Source organism: Jaculus jaculus, chromosome 9, assembly GCF_020740685.1.
Source record: "Jaculus jaculus isolate mJacJac1 chromosome 9, mJacJac1.mat.Y.cur, whole genome shotgun sequence".
NCBI classification, from domain to species: domain Eukaryota; kingdom Metazoa; phylum Chordata; class Mammalia; order Rodentia; family Dipodidae; genus Jaculus; species Jaculus jaculus.
Genome location: NC_059110.1, coordinates 129957420 through 129980961, shown reverse-complemented (window position 1 = coordinate 129980961; position 23542 = coordinate 129957420). Strand labels below are relative to the sequence as shown.

Below are 23542 nucleotides of genomic sequence, written 5' to 3'. Positions count from 1 at the left end.
AAGGTATTTTTTTTCTTGCAATATATTTGTTTTTAGGATTAGACCTGAGATTGTTACCCTCCTGTTTCATTTTATTGGTTGAAAGTTCCAATGACTAATCAAGCAAATCCCTCTGTAGTTTAGATGGTCATTTTCCAGTGACAAAAATAGGAAGACTTGGCATTTGGATATTTGTTGGAGTTTGGTTATATTTGAAACCACAAGTATAGGTCCCCTAGGAAGCATAAACATCCTGATCAGCACATAACACAAGTGGGTGGTGACAGTTTGTAAAGTTTTCCTTGGAAATCTGGAATACATAGATACATGTACAACCAATGGACACTTTTAAGCATAAGAACCACAAAGAAACAGGCCACCAAAATAGTACTTTTTTTTTTTAGGTAGAGCCTCACTCTAGCCAAGACTGACCTGGCACTCACTCTGTGGTCTCAGGCTGGTCTTGAGTTCATGGCAATCCTCCTACCTCTGCCTCCTGAATATTGGGATTAAAGGTGTGCACTACCATGCCTGGCTCCAGCTATTTTTTATTTTCATTTTTTATTTGAGAGTGATAGAGAAAGAGAGAGAGAGGAGAGAGAGAGAGAGAGAGAGAGAGAGAGAGAGAGAGAGAGAGAGAGAGAGAGAATGGGCCCATCAGGGCCTCCAACCACTGCAAACGAACTCCAGACGCATGCGCCACCTTGTGCATCTGGCTAACGTGGGTCCCAGGGAATCATGCCTCGAGCTGGGATCCTTAGGCTTCACAGGCAAGTGCTTAACCGCTAAGCCATCTCTCCAGCCCCATTTTTCTTTTATGTTAGCTTTCTTCTACTGCTTCAGTTTATTAAATACACTGGTGCTTTCACCCTGTTCTTTTGCAAAGATTCCACAAACTTTGTCACAGCAATTATAAGAGCAATAATTAACTCTGTTAAAGAATAAAATTACTTACAAATTCATACCCTTTGAAATTTGAACTTCTTAAGAACATAGGCCAAAAGAAAGCCACCAGACCAGACGTCTGAGTGAAGGGCAGGCAGCCTCCGGAGAAGGGAAATCAGGAAGGTGGCACCGTGGAACAACTGTTACCACTGCGGTGTAATTTACCAGCTGGAGCTGTCAGAGGTGCACAGGGGCGCTGAAGGCACATTTGCACCATTTGGAAAGAGCTGAGGCTGGTTGGTTTCTCGCAACAGCTGTCTCAGTGAACTCGCTCTCTCCCCAGGATCAGCTATCCGCTGCGCATTTCCCTTTTTGTCTCCTAAAGCCCTAGCATCTGAGAACTTGGCAGCCGGAACAAGGTTGAGGGCAACCAACACAGGAAACCGCTGCTGGATTGGCGCCTTCGTGCGGCTGAATGGGGACACGCAGCCAGGTCTTAGCAAGGATGCAGCTGTCACTCCAGGCACTGGGATCAATGTCACCAGCTTGCTTGCTTCCTTCTTCTGAAGTGGCTTAACTGCCTTAGGAAGGTAACACTAATGCTTGGATACAGTGTCACCCCACACTTGCATTCTATCTAGCTCTTTAGGAAGGGAGAGAAAGGAAAAGTAAATTCTTATTTAATATTTGATGTGTCCTACACTTTATATATGTCCATATAGAATATATATTCATATCCATCTATGTATCTTCTCTCTATCTATCTATCTATCTATCTATCTATCTATCATCTATCTATCTATCTATCTATCTATTGTAAAGGAGAGTGATTTAAGATTTCTCTCTGGCTCTGAACCACATTAGGTATATGATGGCCATGGATAAGTCACATCTTATCTCACCTTTTTTCTGTAACAACAACTAAATCATAATTATGATGAGGATTGACTTACTATGTCTAAACATGGTAGGTAGTGTTAGGTGTGTTTGCTTTTTACCTGCCTTACTTAATGTTAACATCGCCCCATTTATCTTCTTAAGACGGAGGAAATTGAGGCTCACAGAGATTAAGTCAATTACCGGAGATGGCAGCGCCTAAAACCAAACTCAGATGGGTCTGACTGCAATGTTTTCTTCCCAGAACAGGACGGGGCCTGCTCAATGCTATCATATTCCCTCTCCCGCTTGCCAGCTTAGGGTTCAGCGTATCAGCCTTTCTTTGTACTGACTCGGGTGAAATCCTATATGACAGAGGCTCTGTCCTTAACCCTTTGCTCCATTCTTCCCTGCAGAGAGGCTAATGGTCAACGTGTGTGTGTGTGTGTGGGGGGGGGGTTATGGAAGGGGACAAGTTCCCTTTTATATTCTGCCTTAACTATCAGAAAACAGGATTAATCATGGAAGATAAAAGCAAGTCTGTAAGCAGAACCCTTTTCATAGCCTGGTAGATTTAGAGGCAAAGACAGGCTCCTAAAACAGCACCACCTAACGGAAATACAGTGGGAGACACTCGTAAATTAATTAGAAATTTCTAATAGATTCATTGAAAAAGTACAACAAAAAGAGTGAAATTATTTTAAAAATGGCAGTCAAGCTGGGTGTGGTTGGCACTGGCCGCCCAGCACTCAGGAGGCAGAGGTTGGAGGACTGCCATGAGTTTGAGGCCATCCTGAGACTACATAGTAAATTCTAGGTTAGCCTGGGCTCCAGTGAGACCCTACCTCGAAGAAAATGTTAAAAAACACTCAAAACTACCTCAACCTACCCATCGATGTGAAAATCATTTAAGGGAGATGTTACCTCTTTCAGTATTGTTAAGTCTATGACGTTTTCTGCACACACAGTAAATAATGTGGTTACAACAGTCCTCAGCCACGGGGATATACATGTGTTCTGAAATGGCCTACTTTATTCATTTGACAATTTTGTATGTCTAAAACTGTTCCCTGCTTCCATTTTCAGATTTTCCAATGAGAGGAAAATGGCTGTTAGGAGTCAAGAGGTTGCTTTCCCCAAAACCTCAAAATTCTCCAGATTAACGTAGGTTCTGCCTGCAGCTGAGATTTCTTGTGTGGTCACGGAGGAACACAGCTCAACCGCACAGTCAGGTATGCTGGGACGCCCGAGGGCATTTCAGGTTCTTGATGTCCTCGGACCCCTGCCCAGGTCATTTCCCGTGTCACGGGCCTTCCTGCCCGCGGCACCGCGCGGCCTCCACCCACCGATCACTGCCCCCCGGGGTACGGAGAGGAGTCCCACAAGCCGAGCAGGGGCTTGGCAGGGCTCAGATTTCCTGGACCGGATGACAGCAGACACCACGAGTCCCCAGTCCCGGAGCCCGCGGTGCGACGGCGAGCGCATCCCCAGCATCTGCCCGCGCCAAGGCCCGAACCCCAGCTGCTGCGGATGCGCCGGGGCCGCCGCCCCCTCCGGGGCCTGGAAGCCCGCCGGAGTCTCCCCCTTCGCACGACCTGGGGCGGAGCTGCCACCTGTCATCCGAGACGCCCCACGTGGGTCGCCCAGGGGAGGGAGAAAAGGCCCGGGGCGTGCAGGGAGGCGGGAGTGAGCCCGGCGCGAGGGAGGGAGCGGCGCGGAGCACGGACGATTGCAGCCGGGGCCTGCAGACACCTGCGGACAGGTAAAGAACGGACCGGGAACAGGGCAGGAACCAGGCTAGAGAGGAACCGGGAGGGAATTGATGCGAACGGGGCAAAAGAAAAAAAAAGGTAAGGGGAAGAATTGGAGGCCCTTACGCCTTTAAGGTTGTCAGGGCGACCGCTCTGGCCAAAGCGAGGCGCATTGACGTCAGCAGCCGAGCGCTGATTGGCTGCGGCCGGCTCGTTTCCGGTGGAGCCTTCGCGGAGCCGCTATCGCTGAGTGGAGCGAGGCTACGAGCGAAGCTCCGAGGGCGCTCGCTTCCCACTCCCTGCCCCCAGGCAGCCGCCTTACGCCGACCGTCCCGCGCCCGCCGTCGTCCGTCCGCAGGTGAGTGGGACAGGCCGGCGGCTTCCCGGGGCGGGGAGGTGCGTCGTCCCGCCGCCCTTTTGGGGGTGCTGGACCGATCCAAGATGGCGTCCCGGGGAGCGACCTGCCTGGGGGAGGGGGAGACGGCCGCACCCCCCCGGGCCCTGTCGGCGGCGCCCTCCTCGCTGGCCTCCCGTCCCGCGTCCCCCGGCCCCGGAGCCTTGCACCCCCTCGAGGCCCGGGGCCGCCGGGGCGTCGCCGCGCTGCCCTGCTTGCTGGCCGCCCCGCCCCCGCCTGCGGCCCGCGGGGCTGCGTGCGTGGTCGTCCCCCGGCGCTCCTCCCGCAGCCTCCCGCTGTCCTCTCGGCGGTCCTCCGCCCCCGCGCGCCGCCGCGCTCGCCCTCCGCCGATTATCCTGAAGGACAAACAGCTCCCTGTGACCGGAACCCGCCATCGTCTTTGCGGAGGCTTGGGCTGTTAATTTCCCGTCTCTTACACGTCCCTTGCAGCCGTCCCTCCCCTGCCCCCAGGCGGGCTGGAGTGCCTCCCAGCCTCCCCACCTACTGGGTGATCCCAGTCGCCTTTGCTCGTCAGTTTCCCTTTGTTTCCCTGTGGATTTCCTTTCTTTCCCGATCCCTCCCCCACCCCTACTCCGGGCTTCCGCCTGGGCACGTAGGCCTTCCGACCAGCCTAGGGTGAGGGGGTCGCTGTCCGTGGTTTTGGGGTGGTGACCGTGGCGTAGGAGGACTGAAGGGCACTTTGTGTCCTCGCTCTCGGAAATACGCGACGCCTGTTAGCAAGCCCTGTGGGCCCAGTGTCTACTGCCAGCCTCCCCCCCCACCTCTGGCTCTGCACATGAGGGGTCCTCAGTGCATATGTGGGTTTTTTTTTTTTTATTATTTTTGCAGCAGAGGAAAGAAAATTCGCACTTCCTCCTGATGACCCGGAGACACAGTTTCTTAGCATCCCTTAAGGGTTCGAGTGAGGAACACTTTCTCAAAGTGTTCATTTAAAATATGTGCTCCTGTGTAATCCTTTCTATGAGGAGTGTTTTATCACAACCGAATTTCAACAGAACGAATACCGACTGTATTCTTGGGAATAGACACAACGCAGGGGCAGATTTAAAGAATTGTGGAGGGGTGTTAAGTTGTTGGAATTGAAAAATAAAATGAGCACAGGTGGAAAATTAGTCGAGGCACACTGGATTAAAAAATGTGGAGGCCCATGTGCTTGGTTATTGAAGGGCTCACGCAGCCTCCTTGATCTTGGGGATGTTTTGTCCCTGTGCTCTTTCCCAGTGTCTTCTGTTTGGTCTTTTATGATATGTTAATGTCAAACACAGTATATTCACCTGTGAGGCCTGGTTCTCACATCTTCAAGATTCAAAGGCCGGATCTTAGAATTAGTTTTCTGGTCAGTGTAATACATACATACATGTCTTGCTATCATTGAAGTGAGACCATATTCTGAGGCATACCTGGTTTATCATTGTTCTTGGTGGCCTACTGGAGACCTTCCATTGAAGTGGCTTTTCGTTTCCCATGGCTGACCTGGAAATGGCCACGGGGATGTAAGTCTGCAGTAAATGAGCTTTTCCGTGTTTGTTTTTGAAGTAGAGTGACTGTACCGGGTCTAATTTACATGCCTGTCATGAAGTGCAGACTTTCTCCAGGCCTGTTAATTACTTGCCGTTGTTGACCTTTATCATGGAAGTTGTCAAAACAAACTGAGTAATAGCACTTGAGAAGCACTCTTTCTTCTGGTATTCCTTTCTTTTAATGAACAGTTTCACCTCAGTGGTTTTGTGTGCATTATAGTCTGAAAGAAGGATTAGAACTGAATTCATTTGCAGAGTGGAGGGAACTCATCAAATGGTAATCACTTTGTAATTAGGAGTTGGAAAGAAAACTGAATGACTTCTAAAGTACTAAGTTTTTTTTTTTTAATTTTTTATTTATTTATTTGAGAGCGACAGACACAGAGAGAAAGACAGATAGAGGAAGAGAAAGAGAATGGGCGCGCCAGGGCTTCCAGCCTCTGCAAACGAACTCCAGACGCGTGCGCCCCCTTGTGCATCTGGCTAACGTGGGACCTGGGGAACTGAGCCTCGAACTGGGGTCCTTAGACTTCACAGGCAAGCGCTTAACCGCTAAGCCATCTCTCCAGCCCTAAAGTACTAAGTTTTTAATTGTATGTAAAGGTAGTTGCTTATTAGATTTCTGCTCACTTCACATTTGAGTAGTTTGACTTCAAATCCATGTTGCAGTTTTACCTGTTAAATCCTCATATCAGTAAGCTTGACACTAACATGTTTTAACACATTCCTTCTAGATGAAGAAAATCGTGAGGGATTTTTATTTTTACTGTTATTTATGCATTAAGGCTGTCCCCCTCTTTCTCCACTGATAAGTGTATTGCCACCTAGGGTCAGAGTGTAGTAAGATTATGGAATAACAAATTGCTTTTGAAAAGCTACCTGAGGCTTCTTTTGGTTGTAGAATTTTTTGATTACACTTGTAGTTGGCTAATCAACTCTTTTGCCCCAGTGGTTTGCTGTGTGACACCAGGACCTGCTCCTGGGACAAGAATTACACAGAGGGAATGTCAGAGGACCGTCCGTATACTTCTGGGCTTTCACTGAGAGCTGACTTGTGTGCCCTTGCAGTTCTGTCCTGTTTACCATTACACATTGCCCACGTCACCGCGATTTCTCTTGCAAGAGAGCACTCTTAAGGGCCAGACTTCTCAGCCTCCTCCTGCGGGCTTCAGCAGCCCAGCAGGGGAGAGTATCTCATACTTCCTCCCAGGAGCTGAGGGCTCTCTTATTTTGCTTGCCACAGGAGCCCAGATCCTAGAGCAGGAACTAAGTGAAACACTTGGAAGAATACAAATTATGTACATGTTTTATATGCCAGCTCCCACTCTTCCTGTTTATTTAAACACAAAATCTATTTAGTGGGGGGAAAAATTCTCATGAATCTGTTGCCTAGTGAATTTAAGAAGTCACAGGCCAAATTTGTGTTTGTGCTTTCTCATTTCCAGAAGCAAATGTGTGCTTTTTCTTGCAGAGAACCATGGCGTCTGGCAGTCCCGCCGCCAGCGAGGAGGAGCGCAGTCTCCGGGAGTGTGAGCTGTACGTCCAGAAGCACAACATCCAGGCACTGCTCAAGGACTCCATTGTGCAGCTGTGTACTGCGCGGCCTGAGAGGCCCATGGCCTTCCTCAGGGAGTACTTTGAGAGGCTGGAGAAGGTAAAAATAAATGTGGGATGATGCGCTGACCCTAACAGTTGTTAGGGTTAGTGCTTTTGGCTTCTGTATGTTGGTAATTCGCATCTTTAGGGAGAAGGAATTCTGACCAAATAAGTATGAAGCAGAAATTAAAATTAGAAATGCAGTTTTAAGGCATTTGTTGTAATTTAAAGATTCTTAATTAAAACTTGTCTGAAAATGAACCTATGTTAAGTCTACCTGGGTAATGCAAAGTTGCCAAACATAAGTCTTGGAACTGTTTTCGTTAGTACATAAAACTGACCAACAGTACAGCGATCAAAAGCAGTACAGCAGTCTGTATGAAATGAGAGATTCTGTGCCTGAAAACAATTAGTGCTTCTTTTCAAAAAAAGCAAAATAATTGTTAACTTTATCCCACCCTTTAACACTAGCATCATGAAACATTTGTTTCTAGTTTGTGATGGCATATCAGAAGTTCGACTTAATCAAGTCTGTTTAACAGAAGAATATTTCTTAGATGAATTAGCTCCAGAGCAGAGTTACAAGATTGATGGCTATCAGTTCCACTGAACTTAGTGTGGGTTAGGACTTGTGTCCCTGGAGGAAAGCTAATCCCGTTTTCAGCTGTCACTGTTCCATGTGTGTGCGGTGTGTGTCAGGGCCCCGTGTGTAGGGGGCACCTTTCCGAGCAAGATGGCGACTGCGCGTCATCTTCAGGGCTTCCGTGCACTTTCTTCAGGAGATGATGAATGAAAGTTCATCAAGTGCTTTGAGAAGTTGATTTGCTTTACTTCTTTTAGTCACCAGGATAAATGTACAGGTTCTTTTGTGTATGTTGAAGTTTTCATGAGCCAAGTGGTAACTTTCCTTGCTAAATTATCATTACTAATTGTGTAATAGAAATATTTGCATTATTTCGTGTTAGTTTGGGGCATTTTCTTAGCCTAATTTTTAGGTAAGCAAATCTATACACGGAGATATTTAAAGCATAGTTGGGTCGCTTAGAAAGCTATTGCCTTGGAAATGCTTAAAATTTGTATTTAGTACCATGATTCAAATAACTGGGGAAAAATGAAAATAAAACTGGTAATTACTCCCTATGAATGTAGCCTTGCTGGTTTGGAATTATTGTAGAGTTCTAGCTTTCCCATATTTAAGCAATTTCTAAATACTGGAAGTACTGGCCGCTAGTGTTTCTTGTTTTGAAATCAAGTGTGTTCCTGGAGATCTGGTTCTGAAATGGGTCACTGTAAGGTGATCCCTCCTGTTTGGACATCAATCGAAATCATCAAATGAAAGGGATTAAGCTGGTGAGACACTAGGTGTTTGTCTTTTTATAGGGTGTGTTGAGTGTGTAGTGCCAGTGCCAGCGCCAGTGCCAGCTTGTGTTTACTGCAGGCTGTTCAAGGACTAACCAAGGTGGAGATCACTGATTGGAATAGTATCCTAATAGGTGGGGTTTTAGACTTGTGCATTAGTCCCCCCCATAAAAGTTACATATTAAAACATGTTTCCTACGGGAGCATTTTGAACTAAGGGAAATGAAAGCACTTAGCTGTGTCCATAGTAATGAGCTATCTTTTTTGTTTGTTTATTTTTATTTATTTATTTGAGAGCGACAGTCAGAGAGAAAGAGGCAGATAGAGGGAGAGAGAGACAATGGGCGCACCAGGGCCTCCAGCCACTGCAGACGAACTCCAGACACGTGCGCTGCCTTGTACATCTGGCTAAGGTGCGTCCTGCGGAATCGAGCCTCGAACCAGGGTCCTTAGGCTTCACAGGCAAGCGCTTAGCCACGAAGCAATCTCTCTAGCCCGTAACTAGCTATTTTGATGGCAACATGCGACCCCCAAGTTTCAGTGGCTGCTGCAGCAGACTATATACTTCTTGGTTATGTACAGTTTTTGGGGGCTTAGTCATCTTGTCTTTACCCTATGTGTCTTGTTCTGGGACTGAGTGGAAAGAAGCCACCGTACAGGGCTTGCTGTCCTCCAGGCACAGAAAGAACAGAAGTCCAAGGCTGCAGCACCAGACCACGCGAGGTTGTCATGTGGCCATACCTAATGTCAGTGGGCGTGGGGGTACGAAGGCTGATACTGGCAGGGAGGAAATAGAATTGCGAAAACTTCAAGAGAGTGGTAGAGACAGAATTTGAACCAACGAGTCAAGACTATTAAAGCTCAGTTCAGTGCAGAAGTGCAGTGCAGAATCGGCATCCTTACCAACCAGTAAGCAGATGGGAGGAGCAAAGAGCTGAAGAGGGAGGCTTCCGGCTGACTGCCAGCGCAGGCAGAGAGCAAACTAGGCGGTGGGATCAGGCATGGCTCTGAGTCACAGAGAATAGGTTCTATTCACTTTTTTTGGAAATTATATTTCTTTGAGAGATGGGGGAGGAGTGAGTATGGGTGTGCCAGGGCCTCTTGCTGTGCTGTACATGAACCCTGTATGCATATGCCACATTGTATATATGGCTGTACATGGGTGCGGGGGCATTGAACCTGGGCCTACAGACAACATAAACAAGAAGTGCATTTAGTCATGGAGCATCTCCCAGCCCAAGAACTGGTTATGTTCAGGAGGCAGCTCTACAGACGCACTGGACTCCGTGAGATAGTATTAAAATCAGAATGGTTTTGTTACTTCAGAATTGTTTTTAAGTTTCAGTTAACAATATACAGTCCCAAGTGAGAGTTCACATGTAAATTTTTAAATGAAATTTTTGTGAAATTAGAATGACAGCTTTGGGAGGTAGAGGTTTTGTTTTCCTTTACGTTTTCAAGTTTCAAGCTTAGAGACTTGAGTTTTGTAGTTGTTAGTGAATATGGACTGGGAAAGTCTTGCTCATTACTGGAGATCATCCTGTCGGTACAAAAGGTCTAGCAACAAAGGTCTCTTCCTACCTTGTTTCTTCTCTGAATGTCGCCAGTGCTCTAGAGATAATACATGGACATTTATAGACACATTCAGTTATGGAAGAGCCGCTTGTTTTGGCATTCCATTGTGTGACAGAACCATTCCTGCAGATCATTGTCCTGTTGTGTTCAAGTTGTATTCTTGAAAACTCATCAGAAGAAATATTTGAGTGTATATCTTTTCATATGTGTATGTATACATATATATATACATACATACATACATACATACATGTCTTAGAGTACATTTCTAGAAGCAGAGTTACCAGATTACTGGGTCAAAAAGCATTTATAATTAAATATCTCCACAGATAATAAAATTATTTTTGTTTTTTCTAGTTTATTTTTTTCTTAATAATCCAGAGAAATTAGTAAAATAAAGATAACTACCCTCTAAAAAGAGAAAATTCCATCAGGCATGATTCTATTCTCAGAAACTAATACTACTAACCCCTTGATGGTTAACTTCTATCTAGACTTTTCTTGAAATGTAGAATTCTTGAATTCATTTGCCAAAACGGGGCTGAGGATCATGCAGGAGGAAAGAAATGACTCTTAAGTTCTTAGTCGTTAAGTGCCTTGTTCATTTGGAGTTTGAGAGATAGTCTGGAGAATAATGGAGAATGGCTCAAGTGAAGAAGAAGTAGAAAAGATACTTTTTTTCACTTGTTCTTCGGACATAGCTCATTCTTCTTGAGAGGAATTTCTTTTTAAAGTTTAGAGTTTAAAAGAATGCTTAATTAGTTGACCTCAGTTTTTATATAAATTGGCTCATCTGGTTAACTTTTTTGGTTTAATTTCAAGTATGACCCCTAATAATAAAGAACACCCGTAGCTCTACTGGAGGAATATTGCTAGGCTAGTTCTTTCTTAAATTCTTGGTCGTCATCACATTCTTTATAGTCTGTATCTGGGACTGTGGCTAGAATGTGAATTATGCAGTATTTGGACCCTCTCATAATATTCTCTTTGCCTAGTGTATGTAGGATGAGGTGTGCCAGATCCAGAAAATGCTTATTAATGAAGTAACTCACTCTAGGCATTCTTGGGTCACTTTGTTGGGTCTGCATTGCTATTACTGGACCACCTCCTCTGGTGGGGGTGCTCCAGGCCAGCGGCCGCAGTGCACAGCAAACCCGGCTCCCATGGCTGTGTGGTGCAGGGAAGCGCTGTTCATGCATCATTCAACAGTGGACACTCCCACATTGCATCCCATGTGAATGGCTTTGTCTGTTAAAATGTACCATCTGTCTTCATCTGAGAGTCAGTATCTTGAGTGTTCTGCTCATACTCCCTTCTCCTCCCTGCCCCCACAATTTGGAACTGCCTTTCCCCCTAATTGGCACTAGAATAGATTTGAAGTGACTGAGATGGCTGCTCCCTGGAATTGGAGAATGCCAGCTTTAGATGCAGCAGCATCTTTTCTTTTCTTCTTCTTTTTTTTTTTTTTTTTTTCCAGGAGGAGGCAAAACAGATTCAGAACCTGCAGAAAGGAGGCATTCGGACAGACTCCAGGGAGGATGAGATCTCTCCTCCTCCCCCCAACCCAGTGGTGAAGGGTCGGAGGCGCCGTGGTGCTATCAGCGCTGAGGTTTACACCGAAGAAGATGCTGCGTCCTATGTTAGGAAGGTAGTTTGGAACCCAAACAGTGGGGAAGTGTTTCCAAGACTCACCAGGCCACCCAGCCCCCGTTAATGGACACATGGAAGTACAGTTCTGAATGTACTGGAGAGCAGATTTCTGTCATAGCATACCATGAAAGGAAGCAACTGTAATGACGATTCCAAATACTGAATAGTCACATTTTAGGGAGTTGCTTATTTCTTTGCTGTATGGCAGTGAAGAAGAGGCAGTATGCCTTTTTCTCTTGACTTGTGTTTTTCTGTTTACCCGTTTTCCTACCAGCTTTCTGAGTCTCAGTCTGCTCTTTCTCAGAGCCAGACAGCTGTTGGAGCTGTGCTCTTAACCTAGGGGAAACAACCCCCGGTGCCACAGAGCTTGTGAAAGTAATACCATCTCACATTTAAAATGACTGGCTATTACAAAATACTTAGAGTCATGACTTTGGTCAAGGTGTTTTTGGCTTGATTGTCAACTTGGAGCCAGTTGGCCTTAATACAGGCCTGGCTGTAAGCAAGGGGGTTAATCAGTCAATATTTGTTGAGTACTTTGTGAATCAAAGATATAGTGCAAGAGTGTTATAAAAATTTTTAACTCAGTGCATTGTTGTTTAAATGCCATTATGTGGCTTGGTATGTAATTGAAATGCAAGTTTCAAGCATGAAATGTCTGGTTTATATTTCATTTGACTTTAATTTTTTTTTATAGGTTATACCAAAAGATTATAAGACAATGGCTGCTTTAGCTAAAGCCATCGAAAAGAATGTGTTGTTTTCACATCTTGATGATAATGAGAGAAGGTAGGATAGGTTCTGTTATGTTATTTTTCCATAAGGCCATGGTCACAAACTTCTATCTTTGTTACAAATTTCATGACTTTTAGTTGTTTACCAAGTGACCATCAGAACTAACTCTGAGGCTGATGTTTGGCATTTGACACTGGCTGTCTCTCTTACAGTGATATTTTTGATGCCATGTTTCCAGTCTCCTTTATTGCTGGCGAGACTGTCATTCAACAAGGTAAGCTCTGATATACACTTGTGTTCCCAGATCATGGGAGAGTTGTGCTTTTGTCTTATTGGAATTGTTTTCCTGTCATATTATTGGGTCATCGTCTTTTTTTTTAATTAAAAATTCTACAAGGTGGGGCTAGTAAAATGGCTCAATGGTTTAAAGGTGCTTTACTTGCAAAGCCTGTTGGCCTGGAGTTCAGTTCCCAAGCCATCTACATAATTCAGATGCAAAAGGTGGTGTCAGCATCTGCTGTTTGTATGCAGTGTTAAAAGGCCCTGGTATATCCCCCCCCCATATTCAACTAACTAACTAAAAATTCTCTAAACTAAAAGGAACACTTTCTTGAAGGGATTCATATTTCTTTTTTTTTTTTTTTTTTTTTTTTTTGGTTTTTCGAGGTAGGGTCTCACTCTAGATCAGGCTGACCTGGAATTCACTATGTAGTCTCAGGGTGGCCTCGAACTCTCAGCAGTCCTCCTACCTCTGCCTCCCGAGTGCTGAGATTAAAGGCAGGCCCCACCATGCCCGGCTTTGGGATTCATATTTCTGATAACAGTTTTATGGGTGGAACTGCCTGTTTCCATTTTGAATATTGTGTAAGATTTCAGAAATGCATGTTTTTATATTTCCTCTATTGATCACTAAGTACATCTAAGAAACAAAACTACCTGCATTCTCCTCCACCATACGATCATCTCTTACAAAGTTTTATCCTACAGATTTTTTCTTTGTGTAGACTGATATGAATTTTACCGTTTGGATATCTCTTCTTTTTCTTGACATAGGTCTTTATAAACTAAATACCTTCCCATTTTTGTGGCAGTTTGGTATTTTTCTATTAACTGTTTGTAGTGTTGTATGCACCATAGCAATTTAACAACTTTCAACTATCACCCCATCCACTTGATGGCTTTTTTAAAGTAAGAATCCAAAGGAAATTTTCATGAGATGACTAAAAAGGGATCAATGTTATGTCTTTAAAAAAGTTACTTAGTTTTTTTTCTTAAATTATATATTAATTTAATATAGTCATTGTACCCCATGAGTTTATTATTTTACATTAATTTGATCATTTGCTTGTTTTTTTTTTAATGATCTTAACTTTTGCTCTTTTAGGTGATGAAGGGGATAACTTCTATGTGATTGATCAAGGAGAAATGGATGTAAGATTTAGTACTAATAGAAACATGTTGATAATCTGAGAAATGAATGTACCCGGTCTTAGCTTCTCAGCAGTGGGCATAGTGCTTGGTCAGGGCTGACGGCAGACTCTGTCAGTCAGCCTGCACCTTTGGTGAGCATTTTATGACGCAGACACTTTAAAGGTAATTTGTGTGGTACATGTAGCTCATGGTTTTGCTGGAGTGGTAGTTGGGAAGTGCATGTTTGCTGTGCAGTAGGGGATCTAAGAGAGCAATGGAACCATTAATACAGCTTTCCTGATTGTGTCTGTCTTACAAGTGAGGTGGGGATTAAGTATAGCATCAGTTTTATAGAAACTGAATTTTTTAGAAACTACAGCGGAGGTGAGATGCCCAGTCCAGGGCTCACTACAGCATCTGAGCAGCTGTCAGTTGTCAGAAGGTCAGATGACCTTCCCTCATCTTCCCTAGAGAGGACCTTTATCACATTAGATAATTCTCATTTAATTCACTGTCAGAAGTCAACTATTTTGCTCTGCTGTGTTCTGCAGGCATGGTATGTACTCTTTTAAAAAAGCTGGGTCAGCAAGACTGAACGGACTGATGGGACTTCTGTGACTGTGGAAAGATGGAAAGTAGATTCAAAGCTGGTTTATCTTGAGCTGTCTTTAGCCCCTTACTAGTCATGTATTATCCACCTCTGTGTCTGACTTAACATCCTGGTGACTATCAGGTAATCAGGTGGAACCATTTTGGAATATACTATCTACCAGTTTCTGCCAACACAGTGGCTAAGATTGTCATCAGATAGCCTCTAAGTCTACAGCAGAGATTGACCACTTGGCTGTAGCTCACTACCTGATGTCTCCATTAATGTATTTGAAAAGTGCTAGTTTATGATCTGTTGCTCTGTAACTATAAAAACTTCATGAAATTGTTAATGTGAAATTTGGGATAACCTAAATCTGTGTTTCTGGATCTTGAACATTCATTTTTGACTCCAAAATAAACTGTCATCTCCTTTGAGTTGAAAGAAAAAAAAAAAACTGATTCAGGATTCTTACCTTTTAGGAAGGCATGATAGTTTTTAATTTGTCTGTGTAGAGAAAAACACATTATTTGCATTTTAGGTGTATGTGAACAATGAGTGGGCAACCAGTGTTGGGGAAGGAGGAAGCTTTGGAGAGCTTGCTTTGATTTATGGAACGCCCAGAGCAGCGACCGTCAAAGCAAAAACCAACGTGAAACTGTGGGGCATCGACCGAGACAGCTACAGAAGAATCCTGATGGTGAGAGGCTGTGGGTTTTTGAGTGTGCTTTTGAATTGTGCTCTGTATCTGATACATGGTGTCGTTAAATTAAAATGAGAGTATTTTAATGGGTGGCTATTTTGCATTAAGCTCAGGTTATTATATTATCTGAGGTAGTGGTATTAGAACAGAAGTTTGGTGAGAAATGACAAAAGCAACTTGCAGAATCTTCAGTGGTTCACATGTGTGCTGGTTTCCACATGCGCTGGTTAGTTCATGTCTGGGAATCTTTCCACTTGCCGTTTCATTTAATTTTACCTGGCATAAATTGCTCAGTAGGCTAGTTTTAAGTGCATACAGTTAGTTCAGTCCATTAGAACTGATAGTTCCTTAAAATTTTTTTGTTCATTTTTTATTTATTTATTTGGGAGTGACAGAGAAAGAGGCAGATAGAGGGAGAGAGAGAGAATGGGCGTGCCAGGGCTTCCAGCATCAGGGCTTTCCACTGCAAATGAACTCCAGACGCGTGCGCCCCCTTGTGCATCTGGCTAATGTGGGTCCTGGAGAATCGAGCCTCGAACCGGGGTCCTTAGGCTTCACAGGCAAACGCTTAACTGCTAAGCCATCTCTCTAGCCCTGATAGCTCTTTAAATAGAAGTGGCATCAGTAGTGCACATGCCATGTTGTCTCTCACCAGCGGGCTTCCACAGAGCTGTGAACCACTGGGTACTCTGCTGATGCAGCCAAATGTCTTGGGGAAATGTGTGATAATTTTATAGGGCAGTTATAGATATCTTTAAGATCTAGATAATGGCATTGCCCATTCTGAATGGCTTTTAAATTTTATTTTTTTAGTGTCTTTATGACTCTGAAAATAGGCTGTCTGATATGCTTTAATGCTTTCTGTATTTTTCATATTCTACATATACAAAAATCCATGAGCATACAAGTTCCTTAATTAAAGTTGCATATGTTTGCATATAACATATTTATATCCTCTAGATTAATTATAATTCTTAATACAAAGAAAGTGTTATGTAAATAGTTGTAATACTGTTGTTTAGAGAAGATGGGAAACAGTTTGTATGCATTCAGCAAACAACTGTCCATAAAGATTTGCAGTCTTCTGTTGTTTGAATCTGCTGCTGCTTTGTGACCTGTGGGCAGATGTATATACACACATGCATGTATTTATGTAGTTATATGTAGTTTTGACAGGGGTTGTGGAAGGGTGTGGCTAAGGCCATTTGCCATATGAACAACATTTATTATAAAACATGCATGTGTTCCTTTTCTTTCCTCCAAACATTTGGTAAACTTTGTGAATAAGGCAATTTGATTAAGTTAGGAGATCAGAGTGTTCAGGACGGTGTCAGCATAGGCTCAGGGTAGGACGGTGGGTCTGTTGCTTGTCTTTCCTCTGTAAGTGGCGGCACCTAATTCCCTGCATGGGATGTTGGGAAATGATTCTGGGCTGGGAATATAGTCAGCTGTGGTCTCATAGCCTTACATATTACTTAGTTGAGTTTTGGAGAACTGCTCCCCATCTCACTGCTGGTGGAGCTGTGGTCCTTCTGTGGCCACATCCCTGGTGATTCCTACAGGAGATGTTGCAGGCAACACTTCCCTATAGCTGAGCAGGATCATGTGACCAAGATCGACATGAGTCAAGAAGCAGTGATAGCAAGCTTTGCATTTTTTTTTCCTTTTAGACAGTATTATTCCATGGCATTGTGTGATAAGCATTTTGGGATATGACTTTTTTATTTTAATTTATAGGGAAGCACACTGAGAAAGAGAAAGATGTATGAAGAATTCCTTAGTAAAGTGTCTATTCTAGGTGAGTTTTGGAAAATTACATGGAAAATTTAAATTGATATGCTATCGATAATTTGGCAGAATCTTTTACATTTCATAAAAAATACTTTAGCTAATTCTTGTATGTTTTTGTTTACTAATAGTGATGAAAAGCATGGATTTTTATTTGACATTGTTAAGCTTTGACAAAGTTACAAGTAATTTTAGTGTGTAGTTTGCACATATGACAAACCTAAAATTGGTTTGGGAATACTTTCTGAAAGCGTAGGTTATAAAATTTTTCTTCCAGAGGAGCAAGGCTGAAAGTACCCTCTGGACACTCTAGTTACTCTTGCTGTGACTTGGGTCTCTGTTGCCAGTCACTGAGTTCATTGTTTCTGGAAAGTATTCCCAAGGGTGGATTTCACCTGTAAAGGTTGGGTACCATATGCTGACATCCTCTGAAAAGATGCCAGACTTGTTGAAATTTAAAGTAAAGCATATAAATATGAAATAAAGCATATAGACATATTTCTGTGGGGTTTGTTAGGTAAACTGGGAGATATTTGAACCTATGCTTTGTGTGGGGGTGACATAAGATGACCATGTTTTGCCACTGTTTTACATATAGATTTGCTTAGAGTCTTGAATGTCAGCTTGGTCTTTGGGAACAAGAGGTATTTTCTAGCTCTTCGTTTCATAGGTAAATGCAACTGAGGAGTTAAATGGATAAGGTAGTTCTTTGAACCTTGGCAAAAATGTGAGTGGCAAAACTCTTTAGTATTTATTGTAAGGATATGTTTGATTAACATTGATGGCAATATACAGGTATATATAATGATCACATTTCTCAGTCCTTCCCCATTGGGTACAGTTGGTAAAAATTAACCTGACTACTAAGGTAATGATCTGAGGATCATCTGCAGGTGATATGAGAATCCTACCAAAAGGAATCTATGTGCTTTGTTTTTGCTTAAAAATGCTTAGCAACACCAAATAAGTACATAGAGACATTCTTTTGATTCTTGTCTCTCAGAGTCTCTGGACAAGTGGGAACGTCTCACAGTAGCTGATGCATTGGAACCAGTTCAGTTTGAAGATGGGCAGAAGATTGTGGTGCAGGGAGAACCCGGGGATGAGTTCTTCATTATTTTAGAGGTGAAGAAGTCTTTAAAATTGTATACCATGGGGGGGGGGGGATGGGGTGGAACTGGCTTGAAGAGGTTCCTAGCGTTGTACTCCCTAATTGGGGGGAGCGGATGGAGCTGACTGGCGTTTGTAGCATTGGGTTTTCAATAATACTTGACAGTTTTTTTAAAAAACTTACTTTTAACAACATGCAAATGTTTGGTTTTCTGCTATGCCACTACAGTTTTGAAAGCAAAGAGTCAGAATTCCAGAAGGGCCTTTAGCATGAATAGTGAACTCCCAAGTTACTAAAATTACTCTTTTCCATGCTGAAACTTAACCATTTAGTATTATAAAATTATGATGATGATCCTGTGTTTAGATGTACATTTGGGCTATTTGATGACTTAAGTTCTAAAGTTACTATGCTTTGTTTCTTCACAATCCCTGGAAAGACACAGCAGGTATTCTTTTAAAAATATTTATTTATTTGAGAGCGAGAGAAAGAGGGGAAGAGAGAGAGAGAGAGAGAATGGGGCATGCCCGGGCCTTCAGTCACTGCAGATGAACTCCAGACATATGTGCCTCTTTGTGCGTCTGGCTTGCATGGGTCCTGGGAAATCGAACCAGGGTCCTTTGGCTTTATAGGCAAATGCCTTAGCCACTAAGCCATCTCTCCAGCCCCCACAGCAGATATTCTTGATTGCTAAGCCCATCCAAATAGAAGAGTCCAAGATTCTGTTCTTGTCAGTGCAGAAGCAGCCAAAGAAATGTAAATGAATGAGTGTGCGTGTGCTTGGCCCTCTACTTAGGTTGCTAACCTGAGTCTGGACTAGTGGAGAGCTTTAACTGATGAGAACCTTGCCAGCAGGGGATGCTGCTTAAATGGAAGCAAAGCTCATGGGGCGACTTTCATCTTCTGTCACATGAAGTAACCATTGAATCCTTTTTTTGCTCTGGCATCTGTAATTTTATAGGGTATTTAAAGACCAGTCTGGGTTATGACAGAAGCACTTATGTAGTTTCTTGGTGATTGTGTTACAGGGAACGGCTGCCGTGCTCCAACGCCGCTCAGAAAATGAAGAATTTGTTGAAGTGGGGAGATTGGGGCCTTCTGATTATTTTGGTAGGTTGAATTCCCCCACAACAAGTAATGGTTTAATTACCTCTTAGTGAGGCAGTGTCATCTTGCATAATTTTGTTTACTGAATTTTTGTTTTTGAGACAGGGTCATGATATTAGCCCAGGCTGTTCTCAAACTTAGGATCCTCTTGTCTTAGGCTTCCAGGTGGTGGGTTTGTAGGCATGGACCACCATGCCTTGGTAAATTGTTTAACTTGTAGTCTTTTCTTTTTCTTTTCTCTCAGAAATAGTGTGAAATTTTGTTTAACTTAGTTAATAGTCGACCCCCTGCTTCTGAGATAGTGTCTTGCTGTGTAGCCAAGCAGGCTTGGACTTAACTGCAGCTGAGGCCAGCCTTGAATGGGTGAACTTCTCCGCTGCCTCCGCCTCATGAGTGCTGGGATTATAAGTGTGTGCCACCATGCGTAGCAGTAGTTAGCTGGTCTCGTATCTGTTAGCTGGTAGCCTTTCTTTTTTCCTTTTTTAAATGCGGGGACACCATGGTCTCAGCCTTCTTTCCCTTTTCCAGGTGAAATTGCGCTGTTGATGAACCGCCCTCGTGCTGCCACGGTGGTCGCACGCGGCCCTTTGAAGTGTGTTAAGCTGGACCGACCTCGGTTTGAGCGTGTCCTTGGCCCATGCTCAGATATCCTCAAACGAAACATCCAGCAGTACAACAGTTTTGTGTCACTGTCTGTCTGAAATCTGCCTCCTGTGCCTCCTGTCCTCTCCTGTCCCCAGTTGAGCTTCACTCCTGCAGATGCTGTTCCCTGTGTGCGGCACCAAGTGCCACTGGCTTCTCAGCTTCCCGTCTCTTTATATGACAGTTGCTTTTATTGCACCATTTTTCATTTGGAGCATTAACCGAATGCTCCTTCACAAATAAATAACTGTGTGGATCTTGCTGTTACCGCTTCTCTCTGTGCAGTGCTAGTGTTCAGCCTGGGCAGTGAGTGCTGTGCTTTCTGGTGAGGTGGACCCCAGCTCCAAGGCTTGCCACAGAGTAATGATGTAACAGTACAAGAGTTTCGTAAGTGGCATACTTTTCCCCATAGAGCATACTTAGACTGTGGCCATATCTGTTGTGTTTGTTTGTAGAATAAATAATTTCTCTAACCTCTAAGGGTTAGAAGAATGGATATAGAAAAATCTTATAATTTGTAATTAAAACTACTTGAGGGTGGAAAAATCTCCCATTTTGATAATTATCAGACAGATATGACTATTTTTTTTTATTTGCTAAGCTAATTTGCCTGTTTTTTTCTTCTTTTTTCTTTTGTATCTTGTTGTTATTTCATCTCCCTACTCTGAACTATTTTTATTTTGGATATCTATACCTGCCTTTTAAGAGTGAAACCAAATCATAGATGGCAAATACTGGATTGTGACTTAACTCATGTCTGCCTGTGCTCACAGACTCTGAATAGACCTTTGTTTATCCAGCTGGTGCCAAATACTGACCATCAGGTGCAGATCTGAAGATGAGCGTTTGAGGTCTGCACTCAAGGGTGTTAAGTGAGAGCTTTTGGTTCATGTGTGTCCTCCATTGGAGTCCGGGCGCTCAGTAGACTGACCGCCGGCGGAGGTGTGCTGACGTAGCTAGCTGTCGATGGGGCACACAACTTAGAGAACCGTGGAGGCACCAGGTGCCAGTGGAGTGTTAAGGACCCCGCTGAGTGCATTGGGAAGCAGCTTGTGCTTTGAGAGGTCCCCTTCTGAGGGCCTGGGCTCACTGGGTCTGCTGTGGCCCAGAAGGTCATCCTGTTGAAAATCCTGCTTTCCACTCTGACCCTTTTCTCTGGCAAAGTTTCTTCTTTTCTTATTTTTAAGTAAACTTGTATTTTGAGTCCTAACTGTATTTCAGTGTTTCCCAGCCTTATGTGTTACATTATTCCAATGATATGTCTAACAGTTTATTTTTCTTGTTTTTTTTTTAAACAAAATTTCACAGTTCCATAATATAGGCACTTTTACTTGTGGTTTATATACAATATAGGGTTCTGTTTGGGAGTGACTGCAAGCATTTTCCATCAGTGTGCAAGTGGTTCATATTGAAAAATTATAAATAAAATTGTTACTAGCTTAAAGCTTGATTTAATATTTGTTTAAATGCCAAAAATGTACTTGAATGCCTCCTGTTGGACGCCGTGGACTTGGTGTCGTGTCTGTACACTCGTGTCCGTGGGTGCTCACTTACACATGCTGCCCCTCGCTCGGTGGTCCTCGAGATGCTGGCCTGCTTGCCACTCTGTTGTAGGTTTTCATCTTGGACTTTCAAGTCAAGTCTGAATTTAGAAATGACCACATCTAATGCTTTATCTTCGTGCAGTCTGAGTTCATGTGAGAAGTCATGACTGGCATAATGTGTCTCCAATGTTCAGGGCTTTAGGTGTCACTCACTGTCTTTGGATTTGATGAATGACTTACAAGACCTGCTCGAGAAAGCGTAGATGGCCCAAAGACCATTTATTGTTTCCTGGTTACTAGTTCGATTATCCTGTGTGTGCTAAGTACGCTGTTCTTTTGTTATAGATTGTCTTAATGGTAGGTCATGTAATAAAAAAGATTAAGTCATTTAAATTCTTAAGTGAAATAGTTTTTCTTCCCTTTTCTGTCTCTCCCTGAAGTTTAGTAGGGCAAAATGACAGTGAATTATGGGATGAAGGTTTTGAAAAAGAAATACTTTTTTTTTGTAAAGAAACATGTTTATTTGTTATGTATGTGTTCCCATTCGCTTTGTCAAAGAATGGATACAAATTTACCACCCAAGTCATGGAAAGGAGATCCAGCCAGAAGCCACAGATTTGCTTTTCATTGAAGTCAGATTGGTTTTGTGGCCTTGGAGCTTTTCACAGACTTACTGGAGACATCATTTCTCATTAAACATGTGTGGTTTAAACTTAAGATGTGTATTTACTCAAGTTACTTATGAACTAGTTATATTTTGCATACAGTAGGCCTTATTTCAGAAGCCTGAGGAATGGGATGATTAACTGTATTTATTAGTGTATTGATGCAGTGCCTTTGCATGCACTGAGGTGGTGGGTGAGTAATGTAGAAGAGTGTTGTTTAGTTGGCTCTTTGATCTAATGTATACCTCGGCCAGCTTTAGAAATCCCTTCTCCCAACCAACTGGAGCTGGAAACTTAGATTCATGACAGAATATAATTGAAGAGTATTGTCCTCAATACAGTTTATTTTTCCCTGTAAAACAGTGGCCTGTACATCCTTTTATTTTAATACTGCATTAATATTTTTAAATTGAAGTGGCATGATAGTACCCTCTCTCTCTCTCTTTTTTTTTTCTCTTGGTTTTTCGAGGTAGGGTCTCTCTGGCTCAGGCTGACCTGGAATTCACTATGTAGTCTCAGAGTGGCCTCAAACTCACGGCGATCCTCCTACCTCTGCCTCCCTAGTGTTGGGATTAAAGGCGTGCGCCACCACGCCCAGCCACCTTCTCTTTTTTAATACTGCTCTATGAAAGTAGCTGGATCCTTTTTGTGCTTTGGTTGGGTCCTGGCAGTGTACTCTGAGGTGGGCTGAAATAGCATAAGAGAAACAGTGGCTAGACAGCCATGTAGCTTGTTTCCAAAAGTTGTTCATAGGGAATGGTAAATCTCTCCTTAAGACTATGTCAAGCAGCATGGTTGTGTGTGGATACAGTTATGATGGATGTGTTTCTTGACACATAACTGGAGAGCTGTGACTTCATTGGGACCTCACCTAAAACTAAAGCCACCACCAATGAGTGCCACTTTTGTGGAAGAAAGTTTTGCCAATTTTAAGTAGCTTTGTGATTTAAAAATTGCCCCTACGTGGAGAACTTTTTTTTTAAGTCATCTTTATTAACCTCAAATGAGTTGCGGCCATTCCTCGTTTTTCATTTACTTAAATATATTTTACTTATTTATTTATTTATTTGAGCGAGAGGCAAAGAGAGAGAGAGAATGGGCATTCCAGGGACAAGCCACTGCAAACGAACCCCAGATGTGCGCACCCTCTTGTGCATCTGGTTTACCTTGGTCCTGGACAGTTGAACCAGGATCCTTTGGCTTTGCAGGCAAACGCCTTAACCGCTAAGCCAGCTCTCCAGCCCCTCGCAACTTCGCCTACTGGATAACATTTCTCAAATTCCAGATCACTATACCACTCGGAGCACTTTTGCAGGCGGTGTACAAGCTGATCTCTAAAATGTTCCCAGTGGAGGGTAAATGAGGAGATAGCTTTGTTTTAGCTCTTTTACTGGGACAGTGTCATTCGGTTCCTCTTCCTGGCACCACATTGTGCGCACACACCCGTGTGTGTTGATGTGCTGACTAGCTTTGTGAAGCGTGAGAAGGCTGCACCTGCATTGATAAGTGTGCTGGGGAAGTTTGGTTTAGGCATGAATTACAGCGCTGTCAGCCATGAGTGCAGTGTTCAACAATGTAAAGTGTGCTTTAACACACGAGAAAACTGGCTGCTTGACAGAAATGTGGCTAGAGAATCCAAGGA

General features: G+C 43.4%; 1 protein-coding gene across 2 annotated transcripts; it reads left to right on the top strand.

Moving 5' to 3' along the window:
• Nucleotides 1-3409: 3409 nt before the first annotated feature.
• On the top strand, nucleotides 3410-21952 carry Prkar1a (protein kinase cAMP-dependent type I regulatory subunit alpha). 2 transcript variants are annotated; one of them, XM_045158318.1, is made up of 11 exons: nucleotides 3410-3502; nucleotides 6898-7080; nucleotides 11434-11604; nucleotides 12304-12395; nucleotides 12554-12615; nucleotides 13726-13772; nucleotides 14882-15040; nucleotides 16781-16841; nucleotides 17835-17956; nucleotides 18971-19052; nucleotides 19578-21952. In XM_045158318.1, the coding sequence occupies exons 2-11, from the start codon at nucleotides 6904-6906 to the stop codon at nucleotides 19748-19750; spliced, it is 1146 nt and encodes a 381-aa protein (XP_045014253.1). In that variant the 5' UTR covers nucleotides 3410-3502; nucleotides 6898-6903; the 3' UTR covers nucleotides 19751-21952. The 2 variants fall into 2 exon arrangements, with proteins under 2 accessions (XP_045014253.1, XP_004655199.1); XM_004655142.2 differs by lacking the exon at nucleotides 3410-3502 and adding an exon at nucleotides 3694-3849.
• Nucleotides 21953-23542: the final 1590 nt, after the last annotated feature.

Excerpts from the sequence above, each read along its gene's own strand:
- Prkar1a (XM_045158318.1), top strand. The coding sequence starts at position 6,904 with ATGGCGTCTGGCAGTCCCGCCGCCAGCGAGGAGGAGCGCAGTCTCCGG. Across the intron at positions 12,396-12,553 it reads CTTGATGATAATGAGAGAAG|TGATATTTTTGATGCCATGT; the intron begins GTAGGATAGGTT and ends TCTCTCTTACAG. Across the intron at positions 12,616-13,725 it reads CGAGACTGTCATTCAACAAG|GTGATGAAGGGGATAACTTC; the intron begins GTAAGCTCTGAT and ends TTGCTCTTTTAG.